The 25,728-nt window shown below is 51.7% G+C and overlaps 1 protein-coding gene across 1 annotated transcript in view; it reads left to right on the top strand.

Annotated features, from left to right (window-relative positions):
* The first annotated feature begins 3,242 nt into the window (after window positions 1–3,242).
* pelp1 (proline, glutamate and leucine rich protein 1) overlaps window positions 3,243–25,728 on the top strand; it is a 29,080-nt gene continuing 6,594 nt past the window's right edge. Inside the window, exons 1-13 of the mRNA XM_060854598.1 lie at window positions 3,243–3,452; window positions 3,991–4,055; window positions 4,572–4,677; window positions 4,806–4,955; window positions 8,270–8,341; window positions 9,280–9,339; window positions 12,060–12,210; window positions 13,598–13,727; window positions 15,273–15,360; window positions 18,634–18,722; window positions 21,706–21,822; window positions 23,737–23,887; window positions 25,030–25,195. Coding sequence (XP_060710581.1) covers window positions 3,300–3,452; window positions 3,991–4,055; window positions 4,572–4,677; window positions 4,806–4,955; window positions 8,270–8,341; window positions 9,280–9,339; window positions 12,060–12,210; window positions 13,598–13,727; window positions 15,273–15,360; window positions 18,634–18,722; window positions 21,706–21,822; window positions 23,737–23,887; window positions 25,030–25,195 — 1,498 coding nt within the window. The 5' untranslated portion in view covers window positions 3,243–3,299. The remainder of the gene's footprint in view (window positions 3,453–3,990; window positions 4,056–4,571; window positions 4,678–4,805; window positions 4,956–8,269; window positions 8,342–9,279; window positions 9,340–12,059; window positions 12,211–13,597; window positions 13,728–15,272; window positions 15,361–18,633; window positions 18,723–21,705; window positions 21,823–23,736; window positions 23,888–25,029; window positions 25,196–25,728) is intronic.

The following is a 25,728-nucleotide window of genomic DNA, read 5'->3' as shown; positions in this document are numbered from 1 at the left end:
TCCAGGTGCCCTCAGGAGGGGTACATTCTCACATCTTTGACCCTCTGCCAATTAAGACTCAGGGAACCAAGCAGGAGTTGAAATTCAAACCAGCCACGTTCTACCTCAATGCTGGAACAGCCCTGAATGGCCTCCCAGTAGACAAGGTCTTTTCTTGTCATAGGTGGAGTCCAGAACTAGAGGGCGTATGTTTGGGGTGAGAAGGGAAAGATTTAAAAAGGAACTAAGGGGTAACGTTTTCACACAGAGGGTAGTGCGTGTATGGAACTAGCTGCCAGAGGAAATGGTGGAGACTGATACAATTGCAACATTTAAAAGAATATCTGGTTGGCATGGACAAGTTGGACCGAAGGGTCTGTTTCCATACTGTATATCTCTATGACTCTATAAACAAAAAGGTGAGAACAGTGATGGGGATCTACAGCCCAAAATGTGCTGGGGCTGGAGACATAACTGCGGGTCACGGTGAGTGGGGGTGATGTCACTGTGGGGCACAGCGAGTGAGGGTGATCTCACCGTGGGGCATGGCGAGTGGGGGTGATGTCGCTGTGGGGCATGGCGAGTGGGAGTGATGTCACTGTGGGGCACGGTGAATGGGGGTGATGTCGCTGTGGGGCACGGTGAGTGGGGGTGATGTCACAGTGGGCACAGCGAGTGAGGGTGATCTCACCGTGGGGCATGGCGAGTGGGGGTGATGTCACTATGGGGCACGGCGAGTGGGGGTGATGTCACTGTGGAGCATGGCGAGTGGGGGTGATGTCACTATGGGGCATAGAGAGTGTGGGTGATGTCACCGTGGGGCACGGCGAATGGGGGTAGTGTCACTGTGGGGCAAAGTGAATAGGGGTGATGTCGCTGTGGGGCATGGCGAATGGGGGAGATGTCACAGTGGGGCACGGCGAGTGGGGGTGATGTCACTGTGGGGCACGGCGAGTGGGGGTGATGTCACTGTGGAGCATGGCGAGTGGGGGTGATGTCACTGTGGAGCACGGCGAGTGGGGGTAGTGTCACTGTGGGGCAAAGTGAATGGGGGTGATGTTGCTGTGGGGCACGGCGAGTGGGGGTAGTGTCACTGTGGGGCAAAGTGAATGGGGGTGATGTCGCTGTGGGGCATGGCGAATGGGGGGAGATGTCACAGTGGGGCACGGCGAGTGGGGGTGATGTCACAGTGGGGCACGGTGAGTGGGGGTGATGTCACAGTGGGACACGGTGAGTGGGGGTGATGTCACTGTGGAGCATGGCGAGTGGGGGTGATGTCACTGTGTGGCATGGCGAGTGGGGGTGATGTCACTGTGGGGCACGGCGAGAGGGGGGTGATGTCACTGTGGAGCATGGCGAGTGGGGGTGATGTCACTGTGGAGCACGGCGAGTGGGGGTAGTGTCACTGTGGGGCAAAGTGAATGGGGGTGATGTTGCTGTGGGGCACGGCGAGTGGGGGTAGTGTCACTGTGGGGCAAAGTGAATGGGGGTGATGTCGCTGTGGGGCATGGCGAATGGGGGGAGATGTCACAGTGGGGCACGGCGAGTGGGGGTGATGTCACAGTGGGGCACGGTGAGTGGGGGTGATGTCACAGTGGGACACGGTGAGTGGGGGTGATGTCACTGTGGAGCATGGCGAGTGGGGGTGATGTCACTGTGTGGCATGGCGAGTGGGGGTGATGTCACTGTGGGGCATGGCGAGTGGGGGTGATGTCACTGTGGGGCCTGGCGAGTGGGGGTGATGTCACTGTGGAGCATGGCGAGAGGGGGTGATGTCACTGTGGGGCATGGCGAGTGGGGGTGATGTCACTGTGGGGCCTGGCGAGTGGGGGTGATGTCACTGTGGGGCACGGCGAGTGGGGGTGATGTCGCTGTGGGGCACGGCGAGTGGGGGTGATGTCACTGTGGGGCACGGTGAATGGGGGTGATGTCGCTGTGGGGCACGGCGAGTGGGGGTGGTGTCACTGTGGGGCACGGTGAATGGGGGTGATGTCGCTGTGGGGCACGGCGAGTGGGGGTGGTGTCACTGTGGGGCACGGCGAGTGGGGGTGATGTCACTGTGGGGCACGGCGAATGGGGGAGATGTCACAGTGGGGCCTGGCGAGTGGAGGAGATGTCACTGAGGGTCACGGCGAATGGGGGTGATGTCGCTGTGGGGCATGGCGAGTGGACGAGATGTCACTGAGGGTCACGGCGAATGGGGGTGATGTCGCTGTGGGGCATGGCGAGTGGGGGAGATGTCACAGTGGGACACGGCAAGAGGGGGGTGATGTCACTGTGGGGCACGGCGAGTGAGGGTGATGTCACTGTGGGGCACGGCGAGTGGGGGTGATGTCGCTGTGGGGCACGGCGAGTGAGGGTGATGTCACTGTGGGGCACGGCGAGTGGGGGTGATGTCACTGTTGGGCACGGTGAGTGGGGGTGGTGTCACTGTGGGTCTTGGCGAGTGGGGGTGATGTCACTTTTGGGCACGGTGAGTGGGGGTGGTGTCACTGTGGGTCTTGGCGAGTGGGGGTGGTGTCACTGTTGGGCACGGTGAGTGGGGGTGGTGTCACTGTGGGTCTTGGCGAGTGGGGGTGGTGTCACTGTTGGGCACGGTGAGTGGGGGTGATGTCACTGTGGGGCACGGTGAGTGGGGGTGGTGTCACTGTGGGTCTTGGCGAGTGGGGTGATGTCACTGTTGGGCACGGCGAGTGGGTGTGATGTCACTGTGGGGCAGGGCGAGTGTGGATGATGTCACTATGGGGCACAGTGAGTGGGGGTGATGTCACTGTGGGGCACGGTGAGTGAGGGTGATGTCACTATGGGGCCTGGCGAGTGGGGGTGATGTCACAGTGGGGCACGGCGAGTGGGGGTGATGTCACTGTGGGGCACGGCGAGTGGGTGTGATGTCACTGTTGGGCACGGTGAGTGGGTGTGATGTCACTGTGGGTCTTGGCGAGTGGGGGTGATGTCACTGTTGGGCACGGTGAGTGGGGGTGATGTCACTGCGGGACAGGGCGAGCAGGGATGATGTCATTGGAATGCGTGTGCGCAGGGTTAGCAGGTGTGATGTCATGGGGTGACGTCACAGCACGGAACGGCGATTGGCGTGACGTCAGTGTGCGGTGTTGCGAGTGGCTAAACTGTTTGGTGCATCGATGGTTAATGACGTCACGTCACAATGTGGTGTCCCTAGTAAGATGACGTCACAGTGCGGCACTGCGCGGGTGACGTCAATGCGAGGCACAGAGAGCTGTTCTGCGGCGCTCTCTGATGACGGAGTGCCCGCTTTGGTCGCTGGTTGGTGACGCAAGGCAGACGATTGGTCGGTCTCCAGTATGGCGGCGTCGCTGCTGCTGGACACGGTGACCGGCCTGCTCCGGCAACCGGCCCAAGGGGAGAGAGAACGGGAGGGTGGCCTGGAGCCAGGCCCGCAGCACCTCGCCGAAATTGTGCAGCAGCTCAGGGCGCAGCGGCTTCTGCAGGCCGAGGTACAGCAAGTGGGAGGCCGAGAGAGGCTTCTACACTCCACACACCCCCCTCCCCCTCCCCCCCTCACCCCCCTCCCCCTCCCCCCCTCACCCCCCTCCCCCCCCCCCCCCCCTCTCCCTCCCCCCCTCACCCCCCTCTCCCTCACCCCCCTCTCCCTCCCCCCTCCCTCCCCCCCCCCTCCCTCCCCCCCCCCCCTCCCTCCCTCCCCCCCCCCTCCCTCCCTCCCCTTCTCTCTCCCTCCCCCCATTTCCCCCAGCCCTTCTCTTTCCCCCCAGTCCCTCTTCCTCCCCCTTTTCCTCTGTTATCTCCAAGTTCCCCCCCTTCAGTTTTCCACTCCTCTCCTATATTCCCCCTCCCTTGTCTCACTCCAGTGCATGTTCAGCAGAGACTCTGCTTTCCTTGCTTTCCTCCTCCTCCTCCCCCCTCACGTGGTGTCTGCGGCTGTGGGTAAATCGCTCAGTTCACCCAGAACCTTTCACCTCAGGCCCTGTCCCCTGTAACTCCTGCCGCCTTAACCTCCTGCGTTTTCTTCCATAGAATTCATCGGATCTGAGCGGCTTGATCAGTATCTGCAACTCCAGTCTCCGGTCGGTCAAAAGCAGGTGAGACCCCCCCCCGCCTCCCCACTCCTGTTTTACTGGTGGGTGGGGGAGGGGGTGCTGTGTAACTTGATGGTGGGCCGAAAGGCCTCTCCTTTGTTAGACATGGGGCTGCAGTGGTTCCAGAGGGTGCAGCTCACCACCACCTTCCCAAGGCACAGACGGGCAGTAAATGCTGCGCCACCTCTACTGGGAACCAAACACCCGAGCCCCACAGGCAAATAATTTGAAAATGAAATGCCCTGGGCTGCGTGGGAGAGATTCTCGAGAGAAGGGAGTCAGGTTTCTGGAAGGAAACACTCCAAACAACCCCTGTCTTGTGGAATTGAGGGGCCGAATGTTCTGCACGAATTGCTCCTGGGCAGTGCCGCAAGTCATCACGTGTTATTGTCACCACCCCCATGCTCTCTCTCTGTCCTAGGGTTGCGAGGTTAGACGGGGTGCTTTGGAAGCTGGTTGAGTTGAGCCCTTGCTAAAGAACCCCTCTGCCATCTCCATCTGCTTCTCCTTCCCCGACAGGTTCGAAGGAGTTTGCTTGCTGGCCGTGCTGGTGGCTGACAGTCCCACGGATACCTTCCAGGATCAGTGCATCTCCTGGCTCCGAGCTGTGCAGCACATTATCCAGGTGAGCCCAAACCACGTTCCTTCGTCGCCCTCTCCCCACCCTCCTCTTTTGAGGGAAGGAGGTTCCCGGTGAGCGGGCTGTGACTGACCTGTCTCTCTTTTCCTTTCGCTCTCCTTGCCTCACTGCAGTCCCAGGACCCCCAGACGACGACGGAGCTGGCCATCTGGGTGCTCCATGACCTGCTGAAATACTCCTCCCAGCTCCTGGAGCTGGCCCGGGAAGTGGCCATGAACCACGTTCCAGCCATTGTGACTGCTCTCTTGGCACTGAAGCCTGAGGTAAGCTGCAAAGAAGTGTTGGCTCCGCCTTTGTGCTCACTCTCACATGCCCTGTCCCCTCCAATGTTGCCAGACCCTGCTGCCTTTTCCCAGCCCTTTCTGTGCTTTTGTTTTCAATTTGCAGCGTCTGCCCATCTTGATTATGTAATGATTGCACAACGTGAAGTGTCTGTTTTGTCCTGTTTCTCTTTAAAGGAAAGTTTGAAGACCAAGATGTCTACTGCAAACTTGTAAAGTAAACTCTGATGCCTTGGTTTTTTTTTTAAAAAGTTGCAACAATAGAAGCAGCCTGGCCGGGTGTGGTCACATTTCTGCAGGACCTGAATTTTTTGTTTTTTGGGATGTTGCTGAGTCAGTTCCTCTCTCTCTGCTAGACACTTTCTGGGTTTTCTCATTTTTTTCCCTCCTGGGCTTCTGGAGTTACATTTGAGATAATCAATTTTTAAAATTTGCTTTTTGCCAAAGGCGTGTGTTTGTGGGGTGTTACTATGTAAGATCAGTTAATTACTATTTAATGTGTGTTATTTTGTTAGGCTGATTGGCTTAGGTGCAAATCTATGTTTTGGTTATATTTTTACTGTACTGCATGAAAAAAATATTTTTCTCCTTAAAGTTGAGTAGTTTGACCTGTCGCATTGCATCTGGAATACAACACCTTACATTTACCTTCAAAATAAGCAAAAGTTTGCATCCAGACTATCTTAATAGTTTGAAGGGGATTTAGTCTGGTCCAACCTTAGTGCAACTGTCAACATAATCTGTGGTTATCATCAACCATGTCTCAATGGCTATTTCTGTTCACCCTCTTCTGTTTTGCCCTCGATTTCTCCTTCCATTGTTTCCAGGGCACGATTGCCGGGTTTGATTTCTATCGTCTGCACTTATCAGTGCGTTCCTAAAGGGGGCGCAGGAGCGTAGGGATCTGGGTGGATGTGTGCGCACATCATTGGAGACGGCCCAACAGGGGGCCAAGAGGGAGGGAGGGAGAGAGCAGTTAAAGCACACAGTGTCCTCGGCTTTACTAATGGGTTCCAAGCACAGGGAATTGTTGCTGAACTTGCACAAGACATTTATTAGCCCTTGGCTGGGTGCTATGTACAACTGTGGGTGTCCTGTTGTAGAGAAGTTGTGTACACCCTGGAGTGAGGGGATAGAAGCCATTTACAAACCTAATAAGGATAGTGTCCTACAGCATGGAAACAGACCCTTTCATCCAACCAGTCTGTGCTGACCATAATCCCAAACTAAACTAGTCCCACCTGCCTGCTCCTATCCCATATTCCTCCGAACCTTTCCTATCCATGGACTTATCCAAATGGCTTTTGAATGTTTTAACTGTACTCCCATCCACCACTTCCTCAGGAAGTTCGTTCCACACACAAAACACTTTTTTTTTAATGTCCTTTTTAAATCTTTCTCCTCCCACCTTAAAAATATGCCCCCTGGTTTTTAGATTCCCCTACCCTAGGGACAAGACCCTCGTCATTTACTTCATTTGTGCCCCTCCTGATCTCTTAAGCCTCAATGTCACCCTTAACCTCCTATATTCCAGTGGGAAACGTCCCGGCCTTTCCAGTCTATAATGTCAAACCCTCCATTCCCAGTAGCATCCCGGTAAATCTCTTCTGCACCCTTTTCCAGTTTAATAATGTCTTTTCTATAACTGAGCGATTGGAACTGTACACAGTTGCTCCAGTAGAGGCCTCACCAACATCCTGTACAACGTCAACTTGACGTCCCAGCTCCTGTACTCAAATGTGTGAGCAATGAAGGCAAACGTGCTAAATGTCATCTTAACCGCCCTGTCCACCTGTGACACAAATTGTAATGAATTAGGTACCTGAAGCCCTGAGCCTCTCTGTTCCACAGCACCATCCAGGACCCTGCCATTAATTGTACAGGCCACGTCCTTGTTTAAGTTGGGACCTTCTCAGTAAAGAGAAGAAGGATTCAGAGGAGATCTGATGGAGGTTTTCAAAAAAATGACGAGCAAGGACTGGTCAGAGTAGAGAGGGAGGAACTGTTGCCATTCGCAAAAGGAGCAAGGAGGAGAGGCACATCGATCTGAAGGGATGTGTGAGAAGCAGCAAAGGGAGATGTGAGGAAAACCTTTCTCACATTGAATGGTTAGCATCTGAAATGCACCACCCGAAAATGGGTGGGGGCAGGTTCAGTTGGGGCATTGGATGGTTATTGGTTATCGGTAGGTAACGTAGGGAGGTAGGCAGGAGATTGGCGCTGGGTAATGATACTCGATTGAAGGGCCAGTCCAGGCACAGTGGGCCAAATGGCCGCCTCCTGTACCATGACCATTTTGTGCACTTGGCTAATTTTCTCACTCGATGCACTCGGCAATCCTTTTATTTCTTGAGCTGCTTTCCTTGATTGTTTGTTGAGCTTCCTTATCACTAACAGATTCTGAGCATACCCTGGCATACCCAGGTACAGACACAAATCTACCACCTTCCACACGGAACATCTCGAAACAAGGCAACAGGGAGAGAATAAGGCAGTGGGATTAGTTTGGGGATTGATACGGGGTGAGCAAGGGGCATTAGGGTTATATTAGGAATTGGCATGGCTATGGGGAGAGAGCAGGGCAGTGGGATATTAGTTTGGGGATGGCTATGGGGAGAGCACAGAGCATCAGGGTTAGTTTGGGGATTGGGACGGCTATGGGGAGAGGGCAGGGCAGTGGGATTAGTTTTGGGATTGATACAGGGTGAGAGAGAGAGAGAGAGACAGACATTGGGATTAGTTTGGGGATTGGTACAGGGTTACGGGGAGAGAGTGAGACAGTGGGAATAGTTTGGGGATTGATACAGGGCTACGGGGAGAGTGAGACTGGGTTTAGTTTGGGGATTAATACAGGGCTACGGGGAGAGCGTGAGACAGTGGGATTACTTCGGGGATTGATACAGGGCTACGGGAAGAGTGTGAGACAGTGGGATTACTTCGGGGATTGATACAGGGTTACAGAGAGAGAGAGAGAGACGGTGGGATTAGTTTGGGGATTGGGGTACAGGGTTATGGGGAGAGAGTGAGACAGTGGGATTAGGTTGGGATTGTTGAAGAAGCAGCCAGCAGTGTTTAATAATTTTTTCTGGTGATAGTTGAAGTCTCCAATACTTGAGTCCTTCACTCCCCATCCTTACCGGACAGTGCAGCCCTTTCCGGTGTGGGAAATATTCTCTGGGGTGGTTATTGATATGAGAGAGACAGTTTTCAGTTCCTGCTGTCCTCAGTCCCAGTTTAACGTTGTGTGAGTAACTCAATTATGAATGTGTCTAATACCTACCTACCTACTTTTGCAGTGTCAAGGAGCAGCGCTAGAGGGAATGAAGGCCTGTATGACCTTTTACCCCCGGGCCTGTGGATCTCTGCGGGTAAGGGATTCTCCAGTCTTTCAGGTGTCACCTTGTGTACAGCCAGCTGATCCCTCATCCCGTATACTGCAAATTCAGACCACACGCCATCTGGCCAGTTCAGTTCCACAAATACATTGTGCTGCTCTCTGTGGTGCATTTGGAGCAGGGGAGTGACTGGACAGAGCCATTTCAGCTCTGTAACATGGTTTGTCACTGTATATCACCCAGATACAGTGGTGGGGACAGGTCTGTCATTGTGTAACACTGGGGTACAGTGCTGTCACTGTATAACACTGGGGTCAGTACTGATGGGGACAGGTCTGTCAGTGTATAACACTGGGGTACAGTATTAGTGGGGACAGGTCTGTCACTGTATATCACTGGGATGCAGTGGTGGCAACAGGTCTATCAATGTATATCATTGGGGTATGTACTGGTGGGGATTAGAGTGGTGCTCGAAGAACACAGCAGGTCAGGCAGCATCCGAGGAGCAGGAAAATCGATGTTTTGGGCAAAAGCCCTTCATCACTGTATAACACTGGGGTACAGTACTGGTGGGGGCAGGTCTGTCACTGTATAACACTGGGGTACAGTACTGGTGGGGGCAGGTCTGTCACTGTATAACACTGGGGTACAGTACTGGTGGGGACAGGTCTGTCATTGTGTAACACTGGGGTACAGTACTGGTTGGGACAGATCGGTCACTGTATATCACTGGGGTACAGTACTGGTGGGGATAGATCTGTCACGGTATAACACTGGGGTGCAGTACTGGTGGGGGACAGGTCTGTCACGGTATAACACTGGGGTGCAGTACTGGTGTGATGCAATGAGTCTGCACCAATTCATTGCTACCCCCCTGATGTTGGAATATCGCTGGGTAAAGGGGCATTTGAAGAGCAGCAGATGGATTTTCAGGTCGTTGAACAGTAACTCTGCCTCCTCTGTGTCAACAGGGCAAGCTTGCTGCTTACTTCCTGAGTAAACTTGACACTGGGAGTCCACACATGCAAGAGGTAAGCACAGGGCAGTGATGCCTGTCCCAGGTGAGATTTGATCTTGCATTCTGTCTGCCGGACGGGGATCTGTCAGCCTGCAAACTGTAACGCCATCGTGAGTACTAGGATTTCAGTCCATGCCCATCGACCTCCAATTTTCCAGGCAAAATAATTCCAGGTTCCCACTCCTGTTGTCAAGGCAACACTTCAAGGCCCCTGAATGGCGTGGCTTGTGTTTTAAGAACTGTCATCCACCATCTTGGCAGGCCATTTAGCACTGATTTGAGAATACATACTGTCCCCCACAGAGTGGAGAGGTAAGATCTTAAGAAATATGGGCAGGAGTAGGCCACCTTGAGCCTGCTCTGCCATTCAATATGACCATGGCTGATGTTTTTGTGGCTTCAGGTCCACTTAAGCACCCCGCCTGCCCCCAACGCCTCCCCCTAACCCTTAATTCCTTTACTGTTCCAAAATCTATCTTATCAACATTCAACAAGGTGGCCTTGACTGCTTTCCTGGGCAGGGAATTTCCACAGATTCATATCCCTTTGGGTGAGCAAGTTCCACCTCAACTCAGTCCCAAATCTTCTCCCCCTCATTTTAGTTTCACCCCACCCACCCCCAGCAGAAAGAGCCTCCTTGCTTCTATCTTATCTATTCCCTTCATCATTTGATATGTTCCTATAAGATCCCTCCCTCATTCTTCTCAACTCCAATCAGTACAGTCTCCGTCTACTCAGCCTTTTCTCATAAGGCAACCCTCTCAACTCTGGCATCGACCGAGTGAACCTCTTCTGCGCCCACTCCAGTGCCAGTACCCCCTTTGTCAAGTAAGGGGACCAGAGCCATACACAGTACTCCAGGTGTGGCCTCACTAGCACCCCTGTATAGCTGCAGCATAACCTGTGGAATTCTCTCCTACATAAGGTGGATGAGCTCTAAACATCGAACGTTTTGGAGTCATACAGCGTAGGGAGATGGACCCGTTGGCCTGCTGTGTCTCTGCTGACCAAAACACTAATCCCATTTGCTCAGGACGCAGCCTTCTAGGCTCTGGCATTTTAAGCGCTCATCCAGATGCTTCTTAAATACTGTGAGTGTGCCTGCCTCCATCACCCTCTCAGGCAATGCGCTTTTATATTTTTGCCACCCTCTGAGTGAGGAACCATCTTTTTCAGCTTTCCTCTTGACCAGTTATTCCTCACCTTAAACCTGTGGCCGAAGATGCACCATAAGGAGCAAAGTCTCATGTTTCACTCCTTCTGTGCCTCTCATAATTTTGTATGCCCCAAACAGATCCCCCCTACACCCCACCATTTAGAAGGCAACTGAATGGGTGCATGAAAAGGAAGGGTTTAGACTGTCACTGTATAACACTGGGGTGCAGTCCTGGTGGGGGACAGGTCTGTCACTGTATAACACTGGGGTACAGTCCTGGTGGGGGACAGGTCTGTCACTATATAACATTGGGGTACAGTACTGGTGGGGGACAGGTCCGTCACTGTATAACACTGGGGTACAGTCCTGGTGGGGGACAGGTCTGTCCCTGTCAAACACTGGGGTACAGTACTGGTGGGGACAGGTCTGTCACTGTATAACATTGGGGTGCAGTCCTGGTAGGGGACAGGTCTGTCACTATATAACATTGGGGTACAGTACTGGTGGGGACCGGTCTGTCACTATATAACACTGGGGTACAGTACTAGTGGGGAAGGTCTGTCACTGTATAACACTGGGATACAGTCCTGGTGGGGACAGGTCTGTCACTGTCTAACACTGGGATACAGTCCTGGTGGGGACAGGTCTGTCACTGTCTAACACTGGGGTACAGTACTGGTGGGGGACAGGTCTGTCACTGTCTAACACTGGGGTACAGTACTGGTGGGGACAGGTCTGTCACTGTATAATATTTGCCAAAAGCTGGTGAATGGGACTTTGATTAGTTTGGACGAGTTGGACCTAAGTATCTGGTTCCCTGCTGTAGAACCCTTAAATGGCAGTGGGGATGGCGTGGTGCCTCAGTGGTTGGCACAGCTGCCTCATGACGCCAGGGTCCCAGGTTCGATTCTGGCCTCGGGTGACTGTCTGTGTGGAGTTTGCACGTTCACCCCATGACTGCCTGTGTTTCTTCCGAGTGCTCTAGTTTCCTCCCACAGTCCAAAGACATGCAGGCTAGGGTGGATTGGCCATGCGAAATGGCCCATAGTGTTCAGGAGTGTGTACAAAGTTAAAAATCACGCAACACCAGGTTATCGTCCCAACAGCTTTAATTGGAAGCACACTAGCCTTCGGAGCGTGGTTCCCTCATTAGGTGGTTATGGTAGGTGCATTAGTCAGGGGTATGCCTTGCAGTGTTCCAACTGGACTGTTCACCAGGGTTTGTATCCCGCTACAGCAGGGGGTGGCATCCGAATTCTATACAAACCAATTCCAGACGGTGACCGTGAATCCTTTGCCAATTGTCGGAAAAACCCATCCGGTCCGCTAGCCTCCTTGAGGGCAGGAAACTGCCATCCTTACCCGGTCAGGCCTACACCTGATTCCAGTCCCATAGCAATGTGGGTGAGGCTTAACTGCCCTCTAGAAAATTAGGGATGGGCGATAAATACTGGGCCTGTCCAACGATGCCCACATCCACAAATGACTTCAACAAAAATGCTGGGGTAATTCCTACGCTGTGTAATACCTGACGCTGTGTTTGACTGACTAATCCCCTCTCCCTCCTCTCTCTCCAGCTGGCCTGTCAATGCTACGTGTTGTTGCCAGGGCTTGGAGCCGGGTTTGCCCAGGGAATGAAGTACGTGGAATCTTGGGCGCAGCAGCTGCACTACCTCCTCGCCACCCTGCACGGTCTGGTCGAGCAGTTGTACGAAGGGGCAGAAACCGGTGAGAGGGCAAGCCAAGTGTATGTAAGGGCTCGGAGCAGGAGCAGGCCGTTCTGGCCCCTCCTCTAGCCTGCCCCACCATTCAGTAAGATCATGGCTGACCTGGTCCACTTACCCTCCTGCTCGGCATCGCCCTCAATTCCTTAACCGATCAAAACGTTATCTCTCTTCGCTTGAAAAGCGTTTACTGAGGAAGTCTCAGCTGCTTCCCTAGGCGTTCCTTCTTAACTCCTGCCTGAATCTGCTCCCCCTAATTTTGAGGCTACACCCTCTTGTCCTAGTTTCACCAGCCAGTGAAAACATTCTCTCTGCTTCTACCTTATCTATTCCCTTCCTTAAGACTCTTTCCCCCCCCTCCGTTCTTCTAAATTTCAATTAGTATAGACCCAGTCTCCTCATAAGGCAACCCTCTCTCCTCTGGAGTCAACCAAGTTAACCTCCTCTGCACCCCCTCCATTGCTAGTACATCCTTTCTCAAGCAAGGAGACCAGAACTGCACACAGTACTCCAGGTATGGCCTCCCCAACACCCTCTCCAGCGCCAGCAAACCCTCCCTGCTCTTAAACTCAATCCCTTCGTCAATAAGGGACAATGTTCCATTTGCCCACAAAGTGAACAAGCCTGGCAGTCAGGTGTGGCATTGCATTGATGAGCGGGCACAGGTTTGGCAGCTGTAATTTGAAATTTCCCCAACCCAGGGGAAAAGATATCTGCTATTCACCTTACCTATACCCCTCATGATTTTATAAACCTCTATAAGGTCACTTCTCAATGCCTCCATGCCAGGTAAAAAAAAGTCCCAGCCAGTCCCAATAACTGAAGCCCCCATTCCTGGCAACATCCTGGTGAATCTCTTCTGAATCTTCTCCAACGTAATAATACCCTCCCCTTAACAGGGTGACCAGAACTGGACACATTTTCCCAGAAGAGGTCTCACTAATGTCCTGTACAACCTCAACATTACGTCCTAACTCCTGTACTCAATGGTCGAGCAGTGTAGATGTGTGCTAAATGCCTTTTTAACTGCCCTGTCTGTATGTGAAGTAAACTTCAAAGAATTATGTACCTGCACCTCAAGATCTCTGTTCTATAACACAACAAAAGGCCCTACTTTTAATTGTATAAGTTCTGCCCTGGTTTGTTTTGCGTTTATTCAAGTTCACCTCCACCTGCCAGTCTTCAGCCCATTGAATCAGTTGATCAAGACTCCTTTGTTATCTTTGATAACCTTCTTCACTGTCCATGACATCACCAGTTTTCAAAAGGGGAAATTGGGAACAACAAGTCGCAGAGTTTTAGGGGGTACAGTTTTTGTGCTGTATCTCCGTACAGAGTTGGTTGCGGAGATGTGCAAGCTAACCCTGTCCTTGATCTGTTGCCTGTCGCAGACCCAGTTCGTTATGAAGGCCCAGGAGTCATGTTGCCCCTGCCTGAGCTGAACGATGGAGACCCCTTCCACGTGCTGCAGCTGAGGCAACGGTTCTCTGCGCTGAGCAAGTGCCTCTCGCTGCTCCTCAGGTACAGCCAGCGTTCCCTCTCCCCCCTCATGTGCTCTCTCTCTCTTTCTTTCCCCCCTTCTCTCTCTTTCTTTCCCCCCTTCTCTCTCTTTCTTTCCCCCCTTCTCTCTCTTTCTTTCCCCCCTTCTCTCTCTCTCTTTCCCCCCTTCTCTCTCTTTCTTTCCCCCCTTCTCTCTCTTTCTTTCCCCCCCTTCTCTCTCTTTCTTTCCCCCCCTTCTCTCTCTTTCTTTCCCCCCCTTCTCTCTCTCTCTTCCCCCCTTTTCTCTCTTCCCCCTTCTCTCTCTTTCTTTCCCCCCTTATCTCTTTCTTTCCCCCCTTCTCTCTTTCTTTCCCCCCTTCTCTCTCTCTCTTCCCCCCTCTTTCTTTCCCCCTTCTCTCTCTCTCTCTTTACCCCCTTCTCTCTCTCTCTCTTCCCCCCTTCTCTCTCTCTTTCTTGCCCCCTCTCTCTTTCTTCCCCCTTCTCTCTCTCTCTTCCCCCCTTCTCTCTCTCTCTTCCCCCCTTTTCTCTCTTCCCCCTTCTCTCTCTTTCTTTCCCCCCTTATCTCTTTCTTTCCCCCCTTCTCTCTTTCTTTCCCCCCTTCTCTCTCTCTCTTCCCCCCTCTTTCTTTCCCCCTTCTCTCTCTCTCTCTTTACCCCCTTCTCTCTCTCTCTCTTCCCCCCTTCTCTCTCTCTTTCTTGCCCCCTCTCTCTTTCTTCCCCCTTCTCTCTCTCTTCCCCCCTTCTCTCTCTCTTTCTTGCCCCCTCTCTCTTTCTTTCCCCCCTTCTCTCTCTCTCTTCCCCCCCCCTTTCTTTCCCCCTTCTCTCTCTCTCTCTCTCTTCCCCCCCTTCTCTCTCTCTCTTTCTTGCCCCTTCTCTCTTTCTTCCCCCCTTCTCTCTTTCTTCCCCCCACTTCTCTCTCTCTTTCCCCCCCCCCACTTCTCTCCCTTTCTCCCCCTCTCTCTTGTTTCATCACTACCTGCCATTGCGTATATTGCAACCTTGTCAAATTTGCTTTCCTCCTGACCCTGCATCAATCATTCACCGAGTGAGCCAACAGGGCTACTTTGCTTGCTTGTTTATTTGGGAACTGGAGACTCCCAGCTTCCTTCACTCCGAGCGGTTCGGAGCAGTGAAAATTTTCTCTGCACGCTGAGGTGTACCTGATACACTCCAACCAAGTAGCACGGTCACTCTGCTGCTGTAAACGTGAATAAACATTGGCATGATGCCCCCAAAACCACACTCAGGCCAGCAAGACGGCACGCACTTAATACCGAAACTGAAAGCACGAATTGCTGGAGATTTCAAACCTTGACCATCCCAGTTATCAAGAGATTTCAAAGCCCAGCACACATAGATCCACAGGATTCTTCCTCCTGGTCCGGGTCCCAGGCGGTTACAGAGCTGGATTGACCCGAATCCCCGCTGCTGCGTGCTTGAGTATTTGCTGTAATCGCGTCACGATCTGTGTTCCCCTCTCAATGAGCTTGCTGCCCGCGCGGTGCTTTTGACCTCTTGCTGTCTCCTCTTGCTAACCACTGAGCTCTGCCTCTCCCTTGCCTTGCAGTTCGGATTTCCCAGTGCCTGTGAAACTCCCGGTGCAGGACGTCCTGAATTTGGTCTGTCGGATCCTGAACATCAGCACCAAGACCATGGTAAGGAAAGCCTTGGTCTCCCCACCCCTTCCTTGGCCCGTGGCTTCTCGAAGCTGTTCCTGGCGGGAGGAAGGACTCTGCTTTGACTCTCATGCTCCGTGCAGCTCGCACGCTGCTCAGGCACTGCTTCCCTACCTGATGTTTTCTGACCCACCCACCATCTATAGCCAGCTAATTAGCTCATGGGTAGTCAGCCGTGTAATGATGGAACATCGACATTTCAGGAAGGAGCCCTTCGTCAGGCAAGGCCAATCCACCCTAACCTGCACATCCCTGGGCACTATGGGATAATTTAGCACGGCCAATCCACCCTAACCTGCACATCCCTGGGCACTATGAGATAATTTAGCACGGCCAATCCACCCTAACCGCACATCCCTGGGCACTATGGGATAATTTAGCACGGCCAATCCACCCTAACCCGCACATCCCTGGGCACTATGGGACAATTTAGCACGGCCAATCCACCCTAACAGCACATCCCTGGGCACTATGGGACAATTTAGCACGGCCAGTCCACCCTAACCTGCACATCCCTGGGCATTATGGGACAATTTATCATGGCCCATCCACCCTAACCTGCACATCCCTGGGCACTATGGGACAATTTAGCACGGCCAATCCACCCTAACCTGCACATCCCTGGGCATTATGGGACAATTTAGCATGGCCAATCCACCCTAACCGCACATCCCTGGGCACTATGGGATAATTTAGCACGGCCAATCAACCCTAACCGCACATCCCTGGGCACTATGGGATAATTTAGCATGGCCAATCCACCCTAACCGCACATCCCTGGGCACTATGGGATAATTTAGCACGGCCAATCCACCCTAACCTGCACATCCCTGGGCATTATGGGACAATTTAGCATGGCCAATCCACCCTAACCGCACATCCCTGGGCACTATGGGACAATTTAGCACAGCCAATCCACCCTAACCGCACATCCCTGGGCACTATGGGATAATTTAGCACAGCCAATCAACCCTAACCGCACATCCCTGGGCACTATGGGATAATTTAGCATGGCCAATCCACCCTAACCTGCACATCCCTGGGCACTATGGGATAATTTAGCACGGCCAATCCACCTTCATCAGGAAGGGCTCCTGGCCAAAATGTCAAGTTTCCTGCACCCCGGATGCTGCCTGACCCGCTGTGTTTTCCCTGCACCATTTTAATTTTGACTGTAACCTCCAGCATCTGCAGTCCTCATTTTCGCCTAATGATGTCGCTGGGCTCCAAGTCCAGAAACATAGGTCCAGGGCTGAGGCGAAATTTCAATCCAGCAAAACTCAAGCCATGTCCAGGTTTCCCCTGCTCTCCAAAAGCAGAACTTTCCGATGAAACCTATCGTAAGCCGAAATGGCGTAAAGTCAAGAAGCAATTACCGTTAATTCATTAATTAATATCCTGCCTGCCTTTGTAAAAGTGAAAATCCTCTTTGGATTTCTTTCGGTTAGCGGTAAAAGTGAAGTAGCGTAAAGCGAACTTTCGAAAAGCTTGGGGTACCTATAATCACGCTCGATTGTAAATACAGGAAGCAGTTGATGCCAGGTCACTGAATGTGTTTTTGAGGAGGAATTCAAAGTTGCTCTTTGGGGTCAAAGGGGGAGAGAGGGCACAGGCGACCGAGTTGGATGATCAGCCATGATTCTGTTGACACAGGATCAAGAGATCGTTTCCTGCTCCTGTGTTTCGTATTCATTCCCGACAGAGGGAGTCGCTGGCTAGGGTCTGGAGTTGAATGTCAGATCATGTAAGCCTCCAGGCCCTGAGCGAACCAGCTGGATTTGTCCAGAAGTGAGTTCTTCATTCCAGTTCATTATTGAACTTGAGTTCCACTGTAGGCTACAGCAGGATTCGAACCCAGGTCTCCAGAGCATTAGTGTTGGTCGTGTAGAAGAATCATAGAATTCCTACCATGTGAAAACAGCCCCTTCGGTCCAACAAGTCCACACCGACCCTTTGAAGAGTATCCCACCCAAATCCATTCCCCATTACTCTACATTTATCTCTGACTAATGCACCCAGCCTGCATATCCCTGAACACTATGGGACAAATTAACACCGCCAATCCACCCTAACCTGCATATCCCTGGGCACTATGGGACAAATTAGCATGGCCAATCCACCCTAACCCGCACATCGCTGGACACTACGGAACAACTTAGCACGGGCATTCCACCCTAACCTGCAGTGTCCAGCGATGTGCAGGTTAGGGTGGATTGGCCATGCTAATTTGTCCCATAGTGTCCAGGGATGTTAGGTGCAGAGGTAAATGTAGAGTAATAGAGTAGGGATGGATTGGTGTGGACTCGTTGGGCCAATGGCCTGTTGCCCCACTATAGAGATTCTATGATAGAGGCAGCTTTTAGCCGTTTGTTACTTTCTCCCGATACATTGCAAACAATATTGTTCCACATGGCATTAAACATTTGATCACTTATTTAAGAATAATTGACATCTCACTGCAAAGGGAGGCGCTGAAGCTTGATATCTTGCTGTCATCAGGAGATCCGTATTTCAAACATTCAATCTATATATTGTTGTGAATGTTTGAAATTTAATATTCTTGTCTCAAAGAGTGCAGAGCTCTAGCCCAGCGTAGCTGCTCAGCAATAATCCCGGGGAATTTAATTCTCCAATCCCTTACTGACTTTCTGCTTTTGTTTATCGCAAATTATTTCCCTGTCTTCTGGTGCACTCTTGTTCAGTCATAATTGCAGAGAACTTAATTCTCCGATTCCTTACTCACTCCTGTCTTTTGGTTCATCGCTAGTTATTTGCCCACAGGCTGTTCACTGTTGGCATTGTTGTCCTGCACGTTTTTGACATGTTCAAGGAAGCTTTTCAGGAGCACTTGGCCTGAAATTCACCTCCTTACTCGTTCTAGGAGAAAGTGAGGACTGCAGATGCTGGAGATCAGAACTGAAAATGTGTTGCTGGAAAAGCGCAGCAGGTCAGGCAGCATCCAAGGAAGGAGAATCGACGTTTTGGGCATAAGCCCTTCTTCAGGAATCATTCCTGAAGAAGTGCTTATGCCCGAAATGTCGATTCTCCTGTTCCTTGGATGCTGCCTGACCTGCTGTGCTTTTCCAGCAACACATTTTCAGCTCCTTACTCATTCTCCTTGTCTCCTGTGCCATACTGTGAGTAGATTTGCTTTCGTGTTTGCTCCTTTCATACTCCACACGCAGTCGGGAAATGTGACTCCCGTCCTCTTGGGTGTGGTTTTAACGAGCTTTCCTCTGTTGTTGGTTGCAGAGTTGGATAGGGGATGGACCATTAAAGATGTTGGTCCTGCCAGCAATCCACTGCGACGCGCTGGAAATTCTCTCGGCGCTCATCACCGTGTAAGTGTGCCACCGTTCACCCTATTACCCTCTTCTATAAATAGAAAACCCCCCTCTGGCCTCTCCCGTGCATCTCAAGGTTAACTTTCCAAACGTAAACTGGGACTGCCATTGTGTTAAGGGTTTAGATGGAGAGGGCACAAGAAATTTTTCTGATTCAGTATGTGAGTGTACCTACTAGAGAAGGTGCAAAATTTGATCTATGCTTGGAAAGTAAGGCAGGGCAAGTGACTGAGGTGTCAGTGGGGGAGCACTTTGGGGCCAGCGACCATAATTGTATTAGATTTAAAATAGTGATGGAAAAGGATAGACCAGATCTAAAAGTTGAAGTTCTAAATTGGAGAAAGGTCAATTTTGACGGTATGAGGCAAGAACTTTCAAAATCTGATTGGGGGAAGATGTTCGCAAGTAAAGGGATGGCTGGAAAATGGGAAGCCTTCAGAAATGAGCTAAAGAGAGTCCAGAGATGGTATATTCCTGTCAGGGTGAAAGGAAAGGCTAGTAGGTGTAGGGAAAGCTGGATGACTAAAGAAATTGAGGGTTTGCTTAAGAAAAAGGAGGAAGTATATGTCAGGTACAGACAGGAAAAATCGGGTGAATCCTTAGAGTATAAAGGCAGTAGGAGTATACTTGAGAGAAATCTGGAGAGCAAAAAGGGGCCTTGAGATAGCTTTGGCAAATAGGGTTAAGGAGAAGCCAAAGGGATTTTACAAATTAATTAAGGACAAAAGGGTAACTCGAGAGAGAATATGGCCCCTCAAAGATCAGCAAGGTGGCCTTTGTGTAGAGCCTCAGGAGATGGGGGAGATACTGAACAACTACCTTGCATCAGTGTTCACTGTGGGGTAGAACATGGAAGATATACAATGTGTGAAAATAGATAGTGACATCTTGAAAAATGTCCATATTACAGAGGAGGAAGTGCTGGATATATTGAAATGCATAAAGGTGGATAAATCCCCAGGACCTGATCAGGTGTATCCTAGAACTCTGTAGGAAGCTAGGGAAGTGATTGCTGGGTCCCTTGCTGAGATATTTTGTATCATCGATGGTCACAGGTGGTGCCAGAAGACTGAGCGTGGTTAACATGGTGCCACTGTTTAAGAAGGGTGGTAAGGACAAGCCAGGGAATTATGGACCAGTGAGCCTGAAGTCGGTGGTGGGCAAATTGTTGGAGGGAATCCTAAGGGACAGGACGTACATGTATTTGGAAAGGCAAGGACTGATCAGGGATAGTAAGCACAGCTTTGTGTGTGGGAAATCATGTCTCACGAATTTGATTGAGGTTTCTGAAGAAGGAACAAAGAGGATTGATGAGGGCAGAGCAGTGGACGTGATCTATATGGACTTCAGTAAGGCGTTCGACAAGGTTCCCCACGAAAACTGGTCAGCAAGGTTAGATCTCATGGAATACAGGGAGAACTAGCCATTTGGATACAGAACTAGCTGAAAGGTGAGAGGGTGGTGGTGGAGGGTTGTTGATCAGACTGAAGGCCTGTGACCAGTGGAGTGCCACAAGGATCGGTGCTGGGTCCTCTACATTTCGTCATTTATGTAAATGATTTGGACATGAACATTGGAGGTATAGTTAGTAAGTTTGCAGATGACACCAAAATTGAAGTATGGAGGACAGTGAAAAAGGTTACCTCAGATTACAATGGGATCTTGATCAGATGGGCCAATGGGCTGAGAAGTGGCAGATGGAGTTTAATTCAGATAAATGTGAGGTGCTGCATTTTGGAAAGGCAAATCTCAGCAGCACTTACACACTTAATGGTACAATCCTAGGGAGTGTGGGTGAACAAAGAGACCTTGGAGTGCAGGTTCATAGCTCCTTGAAAGTGGAGTTGCAGTTAGATAGGATAGTGAAGAAGGCATTTGGTATGCTTTCCTTTATTGGTCAGAGTATTGAGTACAGGAATTGGGAGGTCATGTTGCGGCTGTACAGGATGTTGGTTAAGCCACTTTTGGAATATTGTGTGCAATTCTGGTCTCTTTCCTATCAAAAGGATGTTGTGAAACTTGAAAGGATTCAGAAGAGATTTATAAGGATGTTGGCAGGGTTGGAGGATTTGAGCTATAAGGAGAGGCTGAATAGACTGGGGCTGTTTTCCCTGGAGCATTGGAGGCTGAGGGGTGACCTTGGAGAGGTTTATAAAATTTGAGGGGCATGGATAGGGTGAATAGACAAAGTCTTTTCCCTGGGTTCGAGGAGTCCAGAACTAGAGGGCATAGGTTTAGGGTGAGAGGGGAAAGATATAAAAGGGACCTAAGGGGAAACTTTTTCATTCAGGGCGGTAAATGTACGGAATGAGCTGCCAGAGGAAGTGGTGGAGGCTGGTACAATTGCGACATTTAAAAGGCATCTGGATGGGTACATGAATAGGAAGGGTTTAGAGGGGTGTGGGCCAAGTGCTGGCAAGTGGGACTAGATTAGGTTAGGGTATCTGTTCGGCATAGACGAGTTGGCCTGCAGAGTCTGTTTCCGTGCTGTGTATCTCTATGACTATGACTCTATTTACCAGGATGCTATCTGGACTGGAAGGTTTGAGCTCTGAGGGGCTGGATCGGCTGGGACTTTTCTCTCTGGATCATCTGAGACAGAGGGGTGACTGCATCGAGGTTTATAAAATTGAGGGGCATCAATAAGGTGAATAGCCAGCAGCGTTTTCCCACTGGAGGGCATAACTGAGATGAGGAATTTCTTCAGCCAGAGGGTGGTGAATCTATGGAAGCCATTACCACATAGGGCTATGGAGGGCAGCTCATTGAGTGTCTTTGAGACAGAGAGAGGGGTTCTGGATTAGTGAGGGTTACGGGGAGAAGGCAGGAGAATGTGATTGAGAAGGCACGATCGAATGGTAGAGTAGATCCAATGGGCCGAGTGGCCTAATTTTGCTCCTGACCCTTACAGTTGCTCTTCCTGGCTGTGTTGAAAATGATGCCCTGACCCGTGAAAAATTGCTGTGCTTTACCTCGACAGGAGCAGGAAGCATTTGGTCCGCTTTTCCGACATCATCTGCCGGCTCTTCCCGCAGGTCCTGACCGCCTGGAGCACACCCCGGGAGTCCGCTGTGCCCGGGCAGGAGAGAGCCTACAGGTCAGTCAGTACATCCCAAACGGGGCACGCACGTGTGGAATTGGGGCAGTACGAGACCATTCAGCCCCTCGAGCCTGCTCCGCCCATGTCTGCTTTGTGTCTCCAGCTCTTTATTCTCGTTCCCCTCCTCCCCTCCAATTGCTGTTAGTTTCCCGTTCAAAATATGAATCTATCTGCCTTATCCACCTAAAAGAGATTTCAACAGCTGCCCCCAGGCCTTCATCGAGACAGTATTCCAAACTCTTTCTCCCTCTTTTTTTTTCTTTCTCTTGCACACACACACTCTCAGATTTCCAATCGATAAGGAACCGGTCTAACTCCCTATTGGATATAGTCAGTGGCCCAGCTTCCACTCCGAGGGGAGAGAATTCCAAACCTTAAGGATTCTCTCAGAGACCTGCCCACTCATCTCCGTCTTAAATGGGTGATCCCTTGCTTTAGTGCTGAGATCCCTGGAAACATCTAGAGTCCTCAGCGTGGAAATAGACTCTTTGGCCCAACCAGAATCCCATCTGCCTGCTTCTGGCTCATATCCCTCCAAACCTTTCCTATCCATGGACTTATTAGATTAGATTAGATTACTTACAGTGTGGAAACAGGCCCTTCGACCCGCCGAAGCGCAACCCACCCCTACCCCTACATTTACCCCTTACCTAACACTACAGGCAATTTAGCAAGGCCAATTCACCTGACCCGCGCATCTTTGGACTGTGGGAGGAAACCGGAGGAAACCCATGCAGACACGGGGAGAACGTGCAAACTCCACACAGTCAGTCGCCTGAGGCGGGAATTGAACCCGGGTCTCTGGCGCTGTGAGGCAGCAGTGCTAACCACTGTGCCACCGTGCAGCCCCTTGCCACCGTGCCGCCCCTAAGTCTTATCTAAGTCTCTTTTCCACATTGTATCAATAGCCGCCACTTCCTCTGGAAGTTCCTTCCACATAAGAAACAGCTTCTGTGTAAAAGAAAAAAATTGCCCCTCGTGTCTTTTATATCTCTCTCCGTATAAACATCTAAACTATACAAGTTTGTAAACCTCAACCACCTACACCCCAGTGAAAAAAGTCCCAGCCTATCCGGCTTTTCCTTATAACCCAAGCCCTCCATCCCCAGCAACATCCTGAGATTTCTCCAGTGTAATAATATCCTTCCTATAACAGGGTGACCAGAACTGCACACAGTACTCCGGTACTCTTCAAATCCCAAAGGTTTCAATAAAATCACCTCCTTTTAAATGCCGGTGTATCTGGTCCTAAGTTACTGAAACCTTTCATAACGTGACTCCAATCTCTCGCTGGGAGTGAAACCTCACTTTTTTAAAGAAAAGTAACTTGGCGAATCTGGGTGTTGCTGGCTGGGCCCAGCATTTATTTGGATTTGCCCCTTTGCAAAGGTGGGGATGAGCTGCTGCCTTGAGCCACTGTAGTCCCGGATGATGTAGGGACATCCAAATGGCACCGTTAGGGAGGGAGTTCTGGGATTCTGACCCAGCAACACTGAAGGAACAACCGATATATTTCAAAGTCGGGATGGGGAGTGGAGAGGAACGTGCCGGGGGTGTGGTGTTCCCATGTATCTGCTGCCCTCGTCCTTCTAGACTGAAGTGGTTGTGGGGTTTGGAAGGTGCTATCTGAGGATGTTTGGTGAATTCTGGTAACTGGGACACACTGAGCCTCCATGGTGGAGGCATTGGCTGTAGGTGCCAACTGAGTGGAATCAGTTGACGCCCCCTTGGGGTTTTGGGGAGGGGGGCTTGACCTACTGACCCCAGTCAGTTGTATGTGGCTGGGCAGGGGCAACTTGCCACCATCTGGCGGGTCAGGCCATGCTGGGAGGCAGTGCCTACCTTACCCAGAGCCGAGGGTAAAGACTGGGCAGGAGCTGACCGCAATGCCGCCCCTTTGTGTACTCGCAGCTCAGTGAGAGTCAAGGCCTACGAGGTGCTGGGGACGTGGCTGAAGGTGTGCGGGGCTTCCTCGGGGGTCCTGCAGGGGCCGTTCCATCACTGTGACGTCCTATTGGCCAACCTGATCGCTGATGTGACCCCAGCGGTGGATACGACCAAGGTAAGGGAAGTGACATGGCGGGAGGAGTTGGGGGAATTCAGTGCGGCGCTGATTCCCCCCCCCCCCCCCCCACACTCACTCACTCACCAACCACCGTGGAAAATCATGAACCGCTCACGTCAGTCAGTGGGAGAGTAAGGCTCCCTCTACACTATCCCCATTCCAGGATAGGGACAGCACAGGGTTAGGTACAGAGTAAAGCTTCCTCTACATTGTCCCCCTCAAACACTCCCAGGACAGGGACAATGCGGAGTTAGATACAGTGTAAAGTTACCTCTACTCTGTCCCACATATCAGGCACTCCCAGGACAGGGACAGCATGGGGTTAGCTACAGAGCAAAGCTCCCTTTACACTGTCCCCTCTGCTCCATCAGGCACTTCCCAGACAGGGACAGCGCAGAGTTCAATACAGAGGAGAAACTCCTAATGTTTAAGCTCAAACTGAAGTTTCCCAACACCATCTCCATCAGACATTCCCGGGACCGCGAGATGTTTGAACACATCGTGAGGGTTACATCGGCCGTCAGACCTGAGTGGAAAGCTGAGTTCCCAGCACAATACTCCCGGGACAGGGACAGCATGCAGTGTAGCGCTCACTTTGTGCGTCACCACCCTCCCCCGTTCCCCCTCTGGGTGTCTCCCCGAATCTGAGGCATTAAATAGGGGCCGCACTTGGCGGGGGAGGAGGGTTTGGGGGGAGCATAATAACATCGCCGTTAAGCCTGCGGTCTCCTGGGGGAATTTGAAATTTCTCAACCTCACTGTCACCTTCCCCAACGTCTCCAAATGATGCACATGAGGAACAGCACCCCTCCCTCTTGGAGGTTGATTAGATTAGATTACTTACAGTGTGGAAACAGGTTCTTCGGCCCAACAAGTCCACACCGATCCGCCGAAGCGCAACCCACCCATACCCCTACATTTACCCCTTACCTAACACTACGGGCAATTTAGCATGGTCAATTCACCTGACCCGCACATCTTTGTGACTGTGGGAGGAAACTGGAGCACCCGGAGGAAACCCACGCAGACACGGGGAGAACGTGCAAACCCCACACAGTCAGTTGCCTGAGGTTGGAGACGGGGAAGCCAGAGTGAGGCCTTGGCATTGACCCTGCTCTCTCTCCACCCTCACCCCGCAGCTCCGGCCCAACAAGCCGGCGGGAGATGGGAGCCAGCCATTCAACTACGGCAAGCCGAGCGCCAAGCGGCAGAAGCTGATGGACCTGGAGGATGCTGCGGCCGTGCCGGGCCACAGGAAGCGGGACCCCACCGCCAACGGCGACGTCTGCCTCGCGGCGTTGAAAGGTACCCGCGCCTGTATGTCTCCGCCTCTGTCCCCCACAGAGGGGCACGGGCGCAGCCTCCCGCTACAAAGGTCGTTCTGCCTTTGATACGAGACACAGGGAGAAAGTGGAGGGGGAGGGAAACGGAGGGTTGCAAAGGTCGGTCTGAGGGGAGGGAGAGTTAGCGGGGAGCTCGGGGACGTGGTGAAAACCCTGGCAGTGCAGGCGGTGAGGCCACCTTTCACCGGCACAGTGGGATCCACAAGGATGGGGGGGAACAGGGTGTTTTGACAATTTTGAAACCTCCCGTTGGAGAAGGCACCTCTTTCAGAGCGGGGTCAGTGTTCTGAATTATCTCCCCTCCCTCCCAGAGGGAGCGAAGCCCTTTAATATAATCAGGGCCGAGATTAAAGAAACACTTATCATTGGAGGGGGGGTGTCTCTTGGCGGGGGGGGGGGGGGAGGACGGGTGTGAAATCGTGGCCACAGTCAGGATGAATGTGACCTTATTGAGGGACAGAATGGCCTCCTCCTACATAGTGTGCCGTGATACAA

This window comes from Hemiscyllium ocellatum, chromosome 44, assembly GCF_020745735.1.
Source record: "Hemiscyllium ocellatum isolate sHemOce1 chromosome 44, sHemOce1.pat.X.cur, whole genome shotgun sequence".
NCBI lineage: Eukaryota > Metazoa > Chordata > Chondrichthyes > Orectolobiformes > Hemiscylliidae > Hemiscyllium > Hemiscyllium ocellatum.
The sequence above is the reverse complement of the archived record's forward strand: the minus strand, read 5'-3'. Positions and strand labels throughout refer to the sequence as shown.